The sequence below is a fragment of the Hermetia illucens genome, chromosome 3 (genome assembly GCF_905115235.1).
Source record: "Hermetia illucens chromosome 3, iHerIll2.2.curated.20191125, whole genome shotgun sequence".
In the NCBI taxonomy this organism is placed as follows: domain Eukaryota; kingdom Metazoa; phylum Arthropoda; class Insecta; order Diptera; family Stratiomyidae; genus Hermetia; species Hermetia illucens.
The window spans coordinates 17,418,878-17,436,244 of NC_051851.1; the positions used below are offsets into that span (position 1 = coordinate 17,418,878).

The 17,367-nt window shown below is 45.8% G+C and overlaps 1 protein-coding gene across 3 annotated transcripts in view; it reads left to right on the top strand.

The window, feature by feature from the left end:
- LOC119651802 (WD repeat-containing protein 20) overlaps window positions 1–17,367 on the top strand; it is a 117,384-nt gene that overhangs the window by 59,622 nt on the left and 40,395 nt on the right. Inside the window, exon 4 of one of the 3 annotated variants that reach the window (XM_038055587.1) lies at window positions 13,380–14,980. The exons of 1 other annotated variant lie outside the window; for it this stretch is intronic. In XM_038055587.1, coding sequence (XP_037911515.1) covers window positions 13,380–13,466 — 87 coding nt within the window. In that variant the 3' untranslated portion in view covers window positions 13,467–14,980. Of the gene's footprint in view, window positions 1–13,379; window positions 14,981–17,367 lie in introns of those variants that run through there. One more of the 3 variants, XM_038055588.1, reaches the window with a different exon arrangement.

Genomic DNA, 17,367 nt, shown 5'->3' on the forward strand with positions numbered 1-17,367 from the left:
ATAACTCAGGCGACAGGCAGAAACATTCCAAAAACGGCTTTAGCAAACGAGATTAATGCCTCCATATGCAACTACAAATCCAGGAATTTTGAAATATTTGCCACAGATGCCTCTGTCAGAGGAGGTGATGTAAGCATTGCAGTGGTCAATGATCATGCTGAAACGGTGGGGCAGCACAGGCTAAACCAAATCACAACATTATCAGCAGAACTGCAAGCGGTTTGGCTAGCCACTGAATAAGCGTTGGATAAAGGTCATAAGAAAGTGGTCATAATTACGGACTCCGCGTACCGGATCTTGGGCAAAGAGTCTACCACTCATTACATGATCAACGAAATCCACAACAACATCACATGCATGAACGGTGAAGAAGTAGTCATAATGTGGTGCCCGGCAAGGAGTGGCTTCAAATTAAATGAAAGTGCACATCTGGCAGCTACCGAAGGCCAGAACAGCGCCACGCTGATGAGCTGTCACCTAGCACCCATTGATTTAAACCTTCTGGTTGTGAACCAAATAGCAGAGGAGTGGGAAAGTGCCAACAGAATCATGTCAGGTCACTCCTATAATAAACCATGGCTCAAAAAGATGAAAATCATAAGAAATGACAGTTGCAATACATGCAATGTGCAGGAAACCTCAGACCACATCCTCTTCAAATGTACTAAGTATATCCAAATGAGAAATAATTTTAACTGGGATTTTTTTTTTTTTTTTTTTTTTTTTTTTCCTAAAATGACGCTGCAGCGCCAGGTTGCAGCAGTGTGTGGGATTTACACCCACTAAAACCACTCTTCCGCCCCTCCCCACGGGACCACCGTGAAGTATTACTTCGCGGGGGAGGCTCTGGTTCGCTATACCAGCTCGTCCATGTCACGTCTCCGTCGCGCCGCCTTCCGAGCTCGATCCAACTCCAGGAGTTTTGTCTGCATCACGGCTACTGCCTCATTTACCGCCATCAAGTTTTCCTCCGACTTCAACCTCTCTTCCACCAGGTTGGAGGGCTCGATGTCCGCCCCTAAGATGCTGTTCAACCTCCTTTTCTGCTGCAGAAATCTGGGACAATGGAACATAACGTGCTCCGGGTCCTCGAGTGTAGTACCGCATTCAGGACAGTTGGGAGACTCGTCCAACTCGAAGCGATGCAAGTACTTCCTATAGCCACCGTGTCCCGTAAGGAACTGTGTCAGGTGGTAATTCAATTCTCCGTGCTTTCGATTGACCCATTTCTCGATGCACGGGATCAATGTATGGGTCCACCTGCCCTTGTCGGAGTTATCCCATCGTTGTTGCCACTTGCCACACAACTCTCTCCTGATGGCTTTTCGGAAATCCGCATTCACCTCGCCTGGATTTGCCTTCCGTTTTTCGTAGAGCCAGTGTGCCTCGCTCGCTAGAAGATCTATAGGGATCATTCCTGCGATAACACACACTGCCTCCGTCGACGCCGTCCTAAATGCGCTGCACACCCTTAGCGCAATTGGCCGGTATGCCGAACATATCTTCCTCCGGTTGACAGCGTGGTTCAACGCTCCCGCCCAGACAGGGGCCGCGTATAGCAGGATCGACCTCACCACTCCCGCGATGAGTAGCCTGCGACTATACTTCGGCCCTCCCACGTTAGGCATCATCCTTGCAAGGGATGAGCTGGCATTTGCTGCCTTCTCTCGCGCATAATCCAAGTGTCCCTTGAAACTCAGCTTGGCATCGATCATCACTCCCAGGTATTTGACAACCGATTTTGAGACGACCTCACGATTACCAACCCGGATGGTAACCGTGTTGTTCTTCCTACGGTTGGTAATGAGGACCGCCTCCGTCTTTTCGTCCGCCAGGTCCAGCTTGGCCATTCGTAACCATGGCTTCATTTGCATAAAGCTCCACTTCCTGGGGATGCTTTGCAATTGCAACTACCGCCAAGTCGTCCGCAAAACCAATCAGCGTTGTCTCCTCTTGCACGCGAAGGCCCAGCACTCTGTCGTACATTATGTTCCACAGCAGCGGTCCCAATACAGAACCTTGAGGCACACCTGCTGTCACAATGTACTCCTTCGGCCCGTCGTCCGTCTCGTACCAGAGAAGTCTGTCCGAAAGGTAACTTTCGATGAGTCGAGCCAAGTAGCTAGGAACACCCAGTTTGGCCAAAGCGCCCTTAATCCAGCCCCAGTTGGCTGAGTTAAAAGCATTTTTGACGTCCAGCGTCACCAGAGCACAGCATTTGCCCATGGCCATTGCATTTCGAGCCAATTCCACGACCTTTGCTACTGCATCGACCGTAGAACGGGCTCGCCGAAACCCATATTGCCGCTCTGAAAGACCACCCGCAAGCTCGATGAACGGGAGCAGCCTGTTGTATATCACCCTCTCCAACATCTTCCCCATGGTGTCTAAGAGACAAATAGGGCGATAAGAAGAGGGCACGCCGGGTGGTTTTCGAGGCTTCGGTAGCAAGACCAGCTTCTGCCTCTTCCACTGGGCGGGAAACACTCCTTCCGCCATGCACGATTCGAATGTGCTTGCGAACCACCTTGGTCTGGCCTTGACCGCCACCTTCAGAGCCCTGTTCGGAATTCCGTCCAATCCCGGAGCCTTGCTGTCCCCAATACGCCTGCAGATTTCCCAAAGTTCCTCTACGGTAACATCAGGGATCAAGAAAACATCCTGCTGAGCTGCCAGTTGGGGTTCTCTTTCGTCCTGCTCCTGCTGCGGGAAAAGAGTTGCAATTATTTGCAACAAGAGCCGTGGGCATGTCACCTGAGGTGATTTTCGCCCGCGGATCTTCTTCATTACAACTTGGTAGGCTGTACCCCACGGATTCGTATTAGCCTCCATGCAGAGCTTCTGGTAGCATTCCCGCTTGCTTCTCCGAATGGCCTTTTTAAGGTTGCTTTGCATATCCCTGTATTCCTCCTCACGCTCCTGGTGCTCCGGCCTTCCCCTTGCCCTGTGAGAAAGTCTCCTCGCTCGGAGGCAAGGGGATCTCAAGGCAGCGATCTCCGTGTTCTACCAGTAGTTTGGCCTCTTGCCGTGGTGCAAACGTCGTCGTGGCATCGTAGCGTCGCATGCTTCGGTTACACGCTGAGACAGCTGTGTGACCCCATCCGGATCATGGGCTCCCTCCAATGCGGCCAGGAATGTCTCCTCGTCGAAAGCTCCGATAGACCAGCCAACCGCCTTAGCCTTTCCACCTCCAGAGCGTCGTTGACTGCTTCCCCGGTTCCCAATGTGGAGGAAGATGGCCTGGTGGTCGCTGTGGGTGTAGTGGTCACTCACTTGCCAAGCCATCCCCCTCACCAGTGAAGTGCTAACAAATGTCAGGTCAACGATCGAAACCGACCCTCTTCCTCGAAAGGTGGGCACGCATCCAACGTTGGCCAGCACGATGTCCAGCTCCGCAAATGACTCCAACAGAATTTGACCTCTGGTGTTCGTCGATCGGCTTCCCCACTCCAGGGCCCACACGTTGAAATCGCCCGCAATGATTTTAGGGCTGCGGTCTCTAGCATCCAACACCAGACTGTCTAACATCTCCTCATATTGTGCTAAGGTTGCACTAGGAGGAGCGTAGCAGCTGTAAATATGGACACCGTTGACCTTCGTCCTTATAAAACCGGCTGCCGGGGGGGCCATGACTTCCTGAATGGCCTGTCTTCCGCACGCCCAGATTGCTGCGTTGCCAGACGCATCCACCGCCCAAGTCGCACCGCCGCAGTTTCCGTACGGCTCGCAAATAACCGCGACATCGACATTCGACTCTCGAATGGTTTGCGAGAGCAGGTCCTGAGCTGCCTCACAGTGATTGAGATTGATTTGTATCAATCTCATTTGCCTGTGCGGTTCAGCTCCCTCCTATATACCGGACATCTGCTGCTTCCCGCAGTATGCCGGCTGTCCACGCCCTCTTTCCCACTACATAACATACACCGTGGATCTTCGGTGCAATCTTTGATGAGGTGGCCCTCTCCCCCACAGTTCCTGCAACTCCTCGACCTATCATGCTGGCTAGTGCATGCCGCCACAAAATGGCCGAAATCGAGGCATCTGAAGCATCTCTTTAGAGAGATTTGCTCCCTGAGCCTGCACATGACCCAACCTACTCTTACCTTGCCCGCGGTAATTAACTTAATAGCTGATTCCGCCGGCAAACTAATAATAGCGGTCTGTGTGCCACCATATGCCTTCTTCATCCTTTTTATGGCACTCTGGTCTATATCGCCAAGGTTGAACTGCTGCTTTAGCGCAGCACAGATGTCCTCCCGTGAGGTGACTTCATCTAGATCCTTGCATTCAACCACTATCTCCTGTTTCCGAGCTCTTACCTCAGCTTCCTCTCCAAGTACACTTTCCACCTTCCCGCGGAAGTTATCGGCCGACTTGTCGGCGGATTTACTTAGCTCCAGTATCAGATCCCCTCTCTGTGTTCGCCTGATACGGCTCACACTATTCCCCAAATCCTTCAATTCCGGGTCTGACTTCACCTGCTTGTAGAGGACCTAAATAAACACCTACCAGAAATTATCACCTTTCTTGAACAAGCAGAAATAAAACTTTAGCACTTAAATAAAGCCTAGGTAAAAGCGTACATTTTTACGGTTATAAGTCAGATAATATGCAAAATGAATTTTACTTCTTACTACTCAATCACTTTAACAAATTGAAAATTTACAAAGCAATATAAGGCCCAGTAGGTCATATTTTTCGTAGTCATGCTGGCAACATAGACAACAGTCTAGCCAACCGTGTCACAGAGTCATCGTAGGTGGTATCTGGTGGTATACATCGTTAGCCTGCCGGGACAACGTGGGACAAATCAAAAACACACACGCACCCACGAATCCATTTGGAACAGTCTTTATCTTTGTAGATATTCGAGCACTGGCGGGGGATCTTCCGTTCTCTCTGACGGGCCCTTTCTATCTGGGACGAGGAACTTTGGTTAATCATCACTTCATTATTTTTTTAAAATAATTTATTTAACTGACATGAGTATTATTTAACTTTTTAAATTTTCTAAATTAAGTTAGTCATTGTATTTTTTAAAAGCAAAAACAAATGCCGTGACGAAATCTATTTTTCTTGACAGACCCAGGCTGTCAACCTACCGTCAACGGGATGACTAGTCACTCAGGCGGGTGAGTTTCCAGCCGTGGTGAGTTTCGCTAACCTCCCATGCTAATATCACCTCCACACTATCCCGCCTCTAGCTGATACTGGGTTTCAGCGATAAAACCCGACTCCTGGCTCGCCAATTTTAGGGGCGCAGAGCAAATCTCACGCGCCCTGCACCTTTCTTCTCCCAGACCTCGGTCCCGGAGATAAAAAGCTTTAGCCAGGGCAAGGAGACGTTCTTTGGCCTATTGTCGACGTTAAGCCTAAAGAAGTGCTCCCTGTGTTCATAATTTCATAAGGGCCCTCATATAGTGGTTGCAAGGACTTCCAGGTTCTTGGGGGTGTTAGCCTTCATCGCAGAATGACGGGATGGCGGGGATGATTTTAATTCGACCGCGGTGTCCTGGAGCAAGCGCAAAAACCCAGTGGTGGAAATGGTTGATCTGGTATCAAACACAGGGTCGCCGGGGAGTTTTAAATTCTCCCCGTATACTAACTCGGCGGAGCTGGCGAGAAACTCCTCAGGATGAGCTGTACGTAGACCAAGTAAAACGGAAGGCAGGAATTGGGACCTGTGCCTTCGAGGAAATGTTGAAAATGGCGATCATATGCACTGTAAGCAGCTCCGGCTGAACTGAGCCTTCTTTGAAAATGCAAGAGGGTAGCCCATCAGATGCGTCAGTGACTACCGACAAGCTGCATCTTGGTTGGTAATGTACAAGTAGTGTTATCTCAGCTAGGCTGTTTCTGAAATTTTCAAATGCTTCCCTTGCCCTGGGGGTCCATTATATTTGGGTTTTGTTCCCGTTCTTAACGCCTGATAAGAACTTGTTCAGAGTCATTTGCACGTTGGCAGCATTCCGAATGAAACGGCGCTAGAAGTTTGTATTGATAGGAGAGATAATAGGAGATCAGGTCGATCATCCTGAGTGGCTGATAACGACCTAGAGGGCAGAGCTATCCCAAAAATCTAAACAAATTGGCTAAATTAACCGTTAAGGTCCGCCCACAAAGATTGAGGCTCCATCAAAGTGCTCGGTCGACACGGTCTTGCACGCCTCTGTGCTAGCCAAACTCGGGAATGTGGGGGGGTCCTTTGAGGGCTTTGATCCCTCACGCTTCATTACTCAAAACAACGTGTCTAGTCCGATGCGTGGGTCCGCACCGGATCTAAACTCGACATTAATACGGATTTCGCGACGGCCTATCGAATGCTAAACAGAACGCGAACTAAAATTGGAAATTAAAAAAGAAAAAAAAACCGACTCGACCGCGCGCGTGGGGCCGTAAGTCTCCGGACCCGAGTGCCGCGATCAAGGAGGGGAAGATCCACGACGGATCACCGTCTCAATTATCGTCTCTTCCGCCTCAGATCTTATATGAGGCACGGCCTCTGAGGTTCCCACCCTTCCTTGACATCCTCAGGCCAGTTATTCACTTTGAGGATGTCCCTTTTTTAGAAATTCCGCGGGAGTAAGGAGGAACGATAGGGAGGAAGTCCTCAAACTACGGTTAGATTATCTACGCATCATTATTCAGCATTTCATCCAATTTCATAACAAGTTAAAACAAAGAAGATGTGAATAAAAAAAAAGTAAACAATAGATCGAATTCAAATAAGTAGAAGAAAATAAATAAAAAAATAAAAACAATAACTCACTCAGGACGTCACTCCGAGCTCGGATTGATGCTGGTATACGAAATTCTAAAAATGATATGATAAGGAACACAATTATATAAAAAAATTAGTTTATCATTATCAATGTATGTTACGCTAATTGGATGCTTCCATAGTGGACACAATATGAATCACTTGGCGTTCCGCAGGCGTATTGCGTAAATTCTTTCAGAATCACCATCAATCCCGTCACAACAAAGCAGAGCAATGTTTTCTTCTGCCGCTTCACTCGCTTCCACAAGAAACTCTTCTTTTTCTTTTGCCTTCAAACAAAGCCTAACCACAACTCTCTTCTTCACCTCCGCACAGCTTCATCCGCTTCCACAAGAACCTCTTCTTTTCCTTCTCTCGATCCAAAACTTCTTCTTTTCCTCTGCAACATGCGCATGCGTCTGCGGATGCGGCAAATCATTCGCCTCTTGTCAAGATCAATTCGCCCGAATGCATTCAATAATGTACAATCTGCGGCGAACATTGAGGCAATTGCACACTATTAAATGCACTGTTTAAGCAAATTAATTAAGAAAGAGCCGAATGAGATTCCGCTCCCGTCGCGTAGCCGCGGTCACTACAAGTTTAATGTACCAATGAAGCATCGGAGTTGTTACACTGTTTTTGGATGCGGGAGCTTGCGAATTGCTTCGACTCGGGATGCCGGTGGTGAAATTCCATCTTTGCTGAAGATGTGGCCGACATATTCCATGTTGGGAACACCGAAAATGCATTTTGCCGCATTGATGACTACTCCGTAATGACTGAGCATTGCAAAAAGCTGGCATGGGTGATCGTCATGTTGCTCCAGCAAGTTTGACGCGATGAGGATGCCGTCCAAGTAGCATGTACAGAAATCGTGTCCCCTGAAGACTTCGTCCACGAAACATTGGAAGCTTTGGGCTGGATTTCTCAGTCCAAATGTTATCACGGTAAATTGATACGACCCGAAAGGTGTTGTCACCGCTGCCTTGGGAATGTCTTCTTCAACGAAAGGTATTTGATGGAAGGAGATCGACTTTTGAAAACACGGTCTTATTCGCAGGATCAGTTGCGATGTCAAAAATATGGCGCATGTGACGGCGGTCAGTCTGCGGTAGTCTCCGCAAGGGCGCCACGAGCCGTCTTTTTTCGGACCAAGATGAAGGGGCTAGCCCAAGGACTGAAGGATGGTCGGCTGAAGCATTTTTGCAATTTTCAGTTTTTCAAGGTGAGCTGACGCGGACGGTCAGCTAGCGGCGGGCCTGCGGTTACGATATGATCTCTTATCTGGTGGGCCGAATTCTGCTTAATGACGGAGGGGTTCGTGGGTGCGGGAAACTCTTTCAGGATCTTGAGCCACGGGGAACTTTTAGTAATGGTATTTATCGCTGGCTGTTCTCTGTTTAACACGCACGATACGGTGGTATCTGCCACTAGGGATAATATGCTCAGAAGATTGGTTCCCAATTGTGGCGATCGAGGAAACGATAACCCACAGTGTTTGCCTTAATTGTCTACGATATTCATAACACGCTCCTCTGAGATTTTTTTCGTAGCTTCGGAAACTTAGACCTATACTTTGATGAGATACCTCTTTTATTTTACACGATTCAACGGGTTTCAAAGCTATTCATTTACACTATAATGATTACACGAGAAGAAATGGAAAATGGAAAGAGTCTATATTCCAAAGGTCCAACCGCTTAATTTTCCATTCGCGCACTCCCTACCCCACTTGCTGCAATATATCTCCTCGGAAGCTCCAAATCCTGATCTGTCGCACTATCGGTTGGAGGACTTATCTTTCCTCAAATACCTCGATTACGATGATGACATCTGTCTTTCATCGAGTCATTGAACTTCGCCGAAAAGCGCTGGATAAGGAGACTGGAAGAGTTGGACTGGAGGTAAACACCAGCAAAATCAAGGTTCTTAGTCTGACTGGTCGTCGCACTCTTTCTATTTATATTAATGGGCAGAACATGAAGAGCGTTGATCGATTTGTACATTTAAGAAGCGCTGTGTCAGTGCAAGGCGCCATCGAGCGCTAAATCAACTTTTGCTGTTTCGCTGTTTTATCTAACATCTGGAAATGCAACTATCTCAACACTAAGATTAAATTGAGGATGTTCCGCGCCAATGTTCTGTCTGTGTTACTATATGGAAGTAGTGCTATATGGTAGTAGTGCCAATGCCAAAGCTCCCTCCTACCTGTTGGCAGCAAGAATGACAAAGCTACAGGATTTCCCCTATATCTTTCTGGTGCAAGAACCGTGGGTTCGATTTAACAGAATCTGTGGCATTGGATCAGTAAAGGGGGCTAGGATCTTCTACGACGAAAGATCCATAAGACCGAGAGCTTGCGTCCTGATGTCAAGACGATTAGAGGCAACTATGCTCAGACAATATTGTTCCCAGGACTTAGCTACGGTCATCATACAATACCAGATAAATGGCGAGAGGAAAAACATCATAGTTGCCTCCGCTTACTACTTACCCTATGATTCTTTGTATCCTCCACCGACGCAAGAACTTAGGGACCTGGTGGCGTATGCAGAATCAAGTGGTCTCGAACTCTTAATAGGTTGCGATGCGAATGCTCAACATATTTGTTGGGGCAGTAGCAAATGCAATCCAAGAGGAGAGAAGCTATTTGATTTCATCACTTCAGCTGGTCTTATGACTGCAAACGTAGGGTGCGCCCCTACGTTCGTGGGACCGAGAAGAAGCGAAGTAATTGATCTAACAATCTGTACCCCAAAATTGTTAGAGTTGATTACACACTGGCGAGTGCTAGACGAGGTCTCACTGTCAGATCACCGATATCTAGAATTCAATCTGACTATTGCGGGTGAACAGTCTGCAGTACAAAGACGGAACCCTAGGAAAACGGATTGGGCAAAGTTCAATGAACTTCTTGGCAATAAAGTACAGTTCCCTAGGCGACTAAGGACTCCTTTGGTGCTGGAAGATGAATTGAAAACTCTGAACGGCACACTTTTAGAGTGCTATGAAGAGGCTTGTCCTATTTCCCGAGGCCAAAGCGGTAAAACGGTTCCTTGGTGGAACCGAGAACTGCAAAAACTCAGGAAATCAACCAGGCGACTTCTAAATCGTGCTTGCAAAAGTAACAAGAACGAAGACTGGTTAAATTTCAGGAACTCACAACGTGAATATAAGAGGCTCGTGAGGTGCTCGAAACGAGACTCCTTTAGAGGGTACTGTGAGGAACTGGAAGGCGAAAGGGAGACTTCAAGGCTGTGCAGAGTCCTCAAAAGGGATGAGTCGGCAAAGTTGGATTCTCTTAGAAAACCCGACGGTACTTTCACGAGCTCCAGACTGGACTCAGTACAGACCCTCCTGGAAGTACACCACCCGGGGGAACGGGTGAGAGAAGTGGTAGGGGGAGAGTTGACGGTTCTTGCAACCCCTTCAACACGCAAGTGTTGCAAAGGGAACTGGAACACTGCGAAAGCGGTCGTTACCCTTGAAAAGGTGAGAGCTGCCATACTGTCCTTTGAACATTTCAAAGCACCTGGCATGGATGGCATTTATCCGGCAATGCTAAAGGAGGGTATGGAGCATTTAGAGCGACCTCTAAGAAATATTTTTCGAGGATGTCTTGCTCTGGGCTACGTGCCTTCTTCTTGGCAACAGGTTAAAGTAATTCAGACAGATCAGCTTGACTTCATTCTTGCTGAAAGGTTTGGAGAGGCTGGTGGTGCGTCACATTCGTGGAAAGGCACTTAGGTCACACCCACTTAGTGAAAACCAACATGCTTACCAACGTGGAAAGTCCTGTGAGTCTGCTCTTCATTCTTTGGTCACAAAGATAGAGGATGCAACTTTGAATGGTGAGTACGCGATGGGAGTGTTCGTGGACATTGAAGGGGCTTTTGACTGTGCGCCTTTTCAAAAACTTTGTGATGCCGCCAGAGCGCATGGTGTTGATGATGCTTTAATTAAGTGGATCCATGCTATGCTAACGCAAAGATTGCTGTGCGCTGAGATAGGGGTCGATCGCTACCTGAGTACGGAGGCAACGAAGGGCTGCCCCCAAGGAGGTGCGCTTTCGCCGCTTCTGTGGAGTATGCTGATCGACTCCCTGCTATGCGAACTGCAAAATTTGCCAATACACGCTCAAGCTTATGCTGATGACGTGGCTGTACTTGCTGTTGATCGGGATCTTGGAACGGTGTGTAGGAATATACAGCGTGCCGTTGATTTGATAGACAGCTGGTGCCTTAGACATGGTTTGTCAGTTAATCCAAATAAAATCACAATGGTTTTATTCACAAAAAGGAGAAAACTGGATGGACTTTGCCTCCCTGAGATGAGGGGTACTACCCTTCAACTCTCCGAAGAAGTGAAATATCTGGGGGTCACTCTAGATAAAAAACTTCTTTGGAACAAACATGTAGAGGTAGAGATGAAACGAGCTCTCACAGCTTATGGGCTGTGCAGACGGACCTTTGCCTCGACATGGGGACTCAGGCCTCATGTGGTAATGTGGATATACGCTGCCATCATTAGGCCGATTTTCGTATATGCATCCGTAGTGTGGTGGGTTAAGGTGAGACAAAAAGGTTTTCACCGTAAACTAGCCGCACTGCAAAGAACTGTTTGTCTGGGTATCACTGGTGCCATGAGTACGACATCTGGCGCGGCTCTGAATGCACTACTCAATTTGCAGCCCCTGGATATATTTATTCAAAGCACTGCAATGAGAGCAGCTCATAGGCTAATTCGATTAGATCTATGGGAAAACAATGGATGTGGGGGGCACAGAGCATTGGAAGAGTTACTGGGAGGACTGAATCCAGTTCTTACAATGCCTTCCGATTCTCGTGTCCCAATACATCTGTTTGGTAGAGGATATGTAGTTACCCTGAAGCGTAGAGAGGACTGGGAAGATCCAGAGGAATGCGTGGAGGGATATACGGAAGTCTTCTACACCGATGACTCAAAAACAGAAGAGGGTTCTGGAGCCGGAGTCTACCTCTCGAATAAAAACGAGAAGTGGGCTTTTCCTTTGGGACAATATGCAACGGTTTTTCAAGCCGAAGTTTATGCGATCCTAAGGGTGGCAAACTGGGTGATTGACGAGCGGTTGAAGGGCAGGCGCATCGCAATCTGCAGTGACAGTCAAGCTGCACTGAGGGCATTGAGCAGTACTTTGATCACCTCGAAAATCGTTCAGGAATGCAGAAACCGTTTGAACTCTATGTCTAGATTCAATACAGTGGAACTACTCTGGGTACCTGGTCACTGTGGCATAGAGGGAAATGAAATCTCGGACGCTTTGGCGAAAGAGGGGTCAATCTCCCCTATGCCGGGACCGGAGCCAGCAATTGGGGTATCAGTAGCATTGGCTAAATCTGTTTTCAAAAACTGGGAACAAGTTTCGCATAATGACAGGTGGCAGAGGCCTAAATGCTGCTCGACACACCAAACTTTTCCTGCCAGAACCCAACATACGCACCGCAAAGTTTATCCTGTCGAAAAGCAGGAGGACTTGCAGGTGTATTGTGGGCATTCTGACAGGCCATAATTCACTAGCTGGGCATATGTTCAGAATAGGAATTACCGAAGATGATACGTGTCCCTCCTGTAATGAGGAAGCGGAATCCACGGAGCATTTCCTATGTGAATGCCCCGCCTATGGACGCATCAGGCATCAGATCTTTGGTGCCGATGTTCTCCAATTACGACGGGTAGCATCACATCCACTAACGGAAATCCTACGATACGTTAACGAATCCGGAATATTCCGTTAGACGGGGGACGCGAGTACAATGGGCCAACACGGCCTGAGTGCTCGGAAGCTGTAGCTTCTCCCCACCATACACACACACACACATATGGAAGTAGTACATGGAAATTGACTATCTCTGTTACTAAAAAGTTCCAAGGCTTCATAAATTTAAGTCTGTGTCATATGTCGGATTATTCTGGGCTCAGGCAATAACTAGTAGAGATCTTGGTCGGCGTATGGGCCAGATAGTCATGTTGTTCAGTAGTGAGTGAAAAGGTCACACATTGCGGATTATGCCATGCAATGCAACCCCCCCAGGTGGTCAACAGGCGGGTCTCCCTAGAATTATGTGGCGTAGAACAGTGGAGGAGGACTACAAGCTTCTCGGAAAATCAAGGAGGCGGTTGGTGCACATTGTAAGGAACCGATAGCGATGGCGCTTGACACATTATGAGCCCCATAGGGGTTTATGGCATGCATCTAACAAAAGGGTGAAGCAGGAAGTGTCGAGGTAATTCCAGATCGGCTAGCACGGTCAACGGATTAGAGTAGGAAGTCGGCAAACCGTGATTCTTAGGTACAAACCCTGATTCTTCGAGTGAGCATTACAATTTCTTGATGTTGATTCTTGTTAGGAAAATTGACTATGTTTGTGGTAGTTAGAAGTTTTGTATCTTTTGGTGAGCATCTACTTTCACTAGATTTGGTCTTATCTCTATCTCTTCCACTAAAGCTGAGTATCCAAAGGCAATCCTCAGAAGGTAAAGAAAGGAATTTTTAGATTCCTTTGATTTTTGTAATGTGTAGATGTTTGAGGCATGAAGTCGAATATCGTATTTTCAAATCAATTTTCATTTCTTACAGAGAGGTTGCGAAAAACAAACTATCGTCGAGCTAGACTATGGAAATTTTGTTAATGCATTCGTGGAAAACTTCGCTCAACATCTTTGAGATGGGACAGGTGCGTTTGTTAGATTAATAGGCATATACGATTTAGGTCGGAATGCCATTTGGAAATTTAGAAAATGGTGTTTTGTGTCGTTCATGTATGTCGATCTCAGTTTGATGGAGATTATCTTCTCAGGTCTAGTTAAGTAAATTTTTGTATCTTGTAATTTGTGAAAAATTGGTTAAGCATCTGAGCAAGGATATTTTTTAAAGAAGGAGAAAGTATTGCATAAAGGTGGATTTGATCATTTTTTTGATCTTTGAGATTTGTTTTTCAATGTAGAGGTCATACCTATAATTCAAAAGTGGATTAAAAACGAAGGACGATTTAGGAACGACTTTCCGATCTTTGGAGGCTTTTGTTGATATATCTTAATTTAAACTTAATTTTTCTACCCTTGCCAACCTTTTTGGCGAGTAAAACCTACGGTCCTGTTTGAAGGGTTATCTATCCTATTTTCTTTTAAATATGAGACACAAGGACTTTTGAAAGGGACATACATGTGAAGCTTTGGAAATCTTTAAAATTATACACTTTATTTACGAAAATTGGGGGATCGTGACATGATCGCCACAAGTTTGACGGAACAAATTACTACGAGGAACTAGAAGTTTGAAATGGAAGCAATAATAAGACTCTCTAATATTTATTCATAAATTTTGCGACCTAAGATTACACAAAAACATTAATGTATTTTAAATACTTATTTATAAATGATTATTTTAATTTCTCTTTGAAGTTTCTATCACAAAACCTTCTTAACTTTGAATTCGCTGAAAGCCAATTACATAGATTTTCAAATATCGAAATGGTCATTAACCTATTTCTTTCTTCCTCCCATAAATTTCGTGGCCCGGCTATATACATATCCGTACTGATGTGCTAGTAAATGCATTTTTGTCTAGCGGATCGGCTCGGGCAATTGCGAAACATATATTTTTTGAGTATTGCTGCGAAATAGTTGAACACATGCAGCCGCCTAGGGTCATTATTGCTCTGAATGCAATGAACGCTATTGTTCAAGTAAAATATCGCTGATGCTTTGTTTTTTACTGAGTATCAGTGCAATACGGTACGCCATGGAAACAAAAATGGTCCGCAGTCCGTCCAGTCTCTGTAAAACGTTTCGCGGCCCTGTAGACATTCGCTGAACAGTGTTTGCCGTCTTCATTCTACCCTTGTGCAACTCGACGACTGGTGGATGTCGACCTTCACTAGACATAACGCAAGCACAACTGAAAAATACAAATAATTACAACAAAAATAACAAAAAATACATTTTATCAGATCTAAAAACAACAACAAAGTATAAAAATATCAAAACGATTTGGCGGGCAAAACCAAAGAAACTAAATATTTTATCGGAATTTGGCAAGAAGATATTTATTAAAAAATTATTTAGCAGTGTTCGAAAATTTTACCAGAGCTGTTTAAAATAAAATGGGGGCTTTCCAGAGCTTTCCCTGAGGTGTCTTTTTTTTTCATAGCCACGAGGCCAGACCCACAACTCTAGCAATTTCAAAGATACAGTACTGGAACAAAAAAATCGGTTAGGTGAGAATTGGTATGTAATTGTGTCTGTTTAAGACTCTTTGTGCTTTGTGGACAAGTTTATCACAAATGGAGCGTCTTTCGCTGCAACTCCACTCCTTCGACACTTCAATCATTACGCTTTTTATTTTTGTTGGAAAGTCCGTGCTGAGCCGTAAAAAAAGAAATTCCCAGAGACAGACTCTATGAGACAAGATATATTGAGATGATGAGGGTTACTGTTTCGTGAATTAGTTCCTGCTTTGTTGTTTTCCAGGGAGTTGCACCAAAACAATGACCCTTTTGAGGCCAAATTATCCTTCAAAACTATTTCAGTTGTTCTATTTGAAACGCCAACCATATCGACAAGGTTGACAAGGTCTCTAATTATCAATCGAAAATTTCGAGTACCAATACTTTGATTTTCTTGACGCGTTGCTCATCTGATGACGTTGATGCTCGTCCAGGGCGTTCCATGATTTCAACACATTTTTTGCCCTCTCTGAAGGCTTTGTCCTACTTATAAACACTTTTTCAGCGACATAGTCAATTTACCCGAGGCCTTCTCCGACATTCTGAGCAGGTCCGCATCCGAAATTTCATCCCGCAAACAAATTTTAATGGGACTTCTTTGCTCTACAAAGTCAGCTAACAACAAAACATCAATAAAAGGTTTCATTTCAATCATCTTTAGAAATATTGATGAAAGCGAGAAACGACGATATAAGAATGCCACCAATAAGCAGATTGGAGCAAGATTGAAAAAGGCTAACGCCGACCAGTTTATGCCAGGCAAAAAAAATTGGCGTGCTTTCTACATTATATATTTCTAATCTGTTGCTAAGAATAAATTGGAGAAGGTACTCTTCAATTGTGTCGTTGGTTCCCCTGATCGCATTATGTGCATTGACATCTCCACCGATAGATCAGATTTCCTTTCTCTCGCAGAACTTCGCCAGTCTAACAACTAATTCCAGTGGAATTCGGGACAGCCACGAAATCTCCAGTCAGAAACTCTGGAATACACATGTATTTGATCAAACTGTGAATTGTTATGTTGTTGCCGTGCGTCTTCCCTCTAAGAATTGCAAGGGGCCAGCGAGGAGTAACGCGGAAGTACCAATTGTCGCAATCAACTCTAATGAGACTTATCGGTATTATCCTCGAATAAACTTCACGTTATTATTTTTTTTTCTTAGTCGAAATCAGTTAAACCACGGCACGTGCACTCTCCACGACGGCTGGAGCAGAAGAGACCGGTTGGTTTTCCATGCGGTCCCTTTGTCTCCAACCAACGGAAATTTTGCACTGCTGCCTCTGCCCACGGAGAGCGCCGACGGGGTCATCTATCCGCTCGCATTAACAACATTCGAAATAAATTTCGAACCTGGATCGATATTCGGAAATGTAATTGCTGGCTGTTGTGATACGCTGCTGCTAGATGTCGCAACTCGCTGACGCACTGTAGAAACATGAAAAAAAGTACGTATTTAGGTTCTACCCATTTATTCAAATTCGAGAAAAACAATTAAGTTACAAACACCGTGAAGGTCGAGAGAAAGAGAGTCTAAAAGAGTCGGATGGCGTCGAATTTTATATCCTTGCCGATCCATATAGTGACGTTACTTTGTTGAGCATATCAGCTGTTGAAAGGCGTTGCCATGTTGGTGCTGTCATGTCATTACCATGTAGCTACACTGCTCCCTCCTGAGCAGTTTTGACGGTTAACGGCTGGAAAACTACGTATCGAATATTACTCGCCTCGCACTCGCTGGTTTCGCTCTTGGTCCTACATACGTTTTGGGAGCCAAACTTATTGGTCGTTGGGCTGCTTCCGTTGGATCAGGTGTTACTTCGAAATAGGCAGGTTTTAGTCGCTCGACGCTGATATTTGTTGCTTTGCCTTGAATTTCCATTTTAAAAACGTTGTCGGAAAGACTTTCTAACACCTTATATGGTCCTTCGTACGGATGCTCTAGCGGCTTCTTCACTCGATCAATCCGCACGAACACGTGTGAGCATGTAGAAAGATCCTTGTGGACGAACACCTTCCTTCTATCATGTTGAGAGATTGGCGTTGCACGAACTTGCGTCATATGGTGACGAAATTTCTCAACGAAAAATCGGTGCCATCGCTCAATCAATCCGTTAGAAGCAGGATGGTATGCAGTGGTTCGAATCTTTTTGCAACCCACTAAGTGCGTCAGCGACTGGAAGATCAAGGATTCGAACTGGGATCCTTGGTCCGATGTTAATATAGTAGGTGCTCCAAATCGTGAAATCCAGTTGGTGTAGAATGCGTCTGCGATAACATCTGCCGTAATTGATCGTATCGGAACCGCTTCAGGCCATCTCGTAAATCTATCGATCATA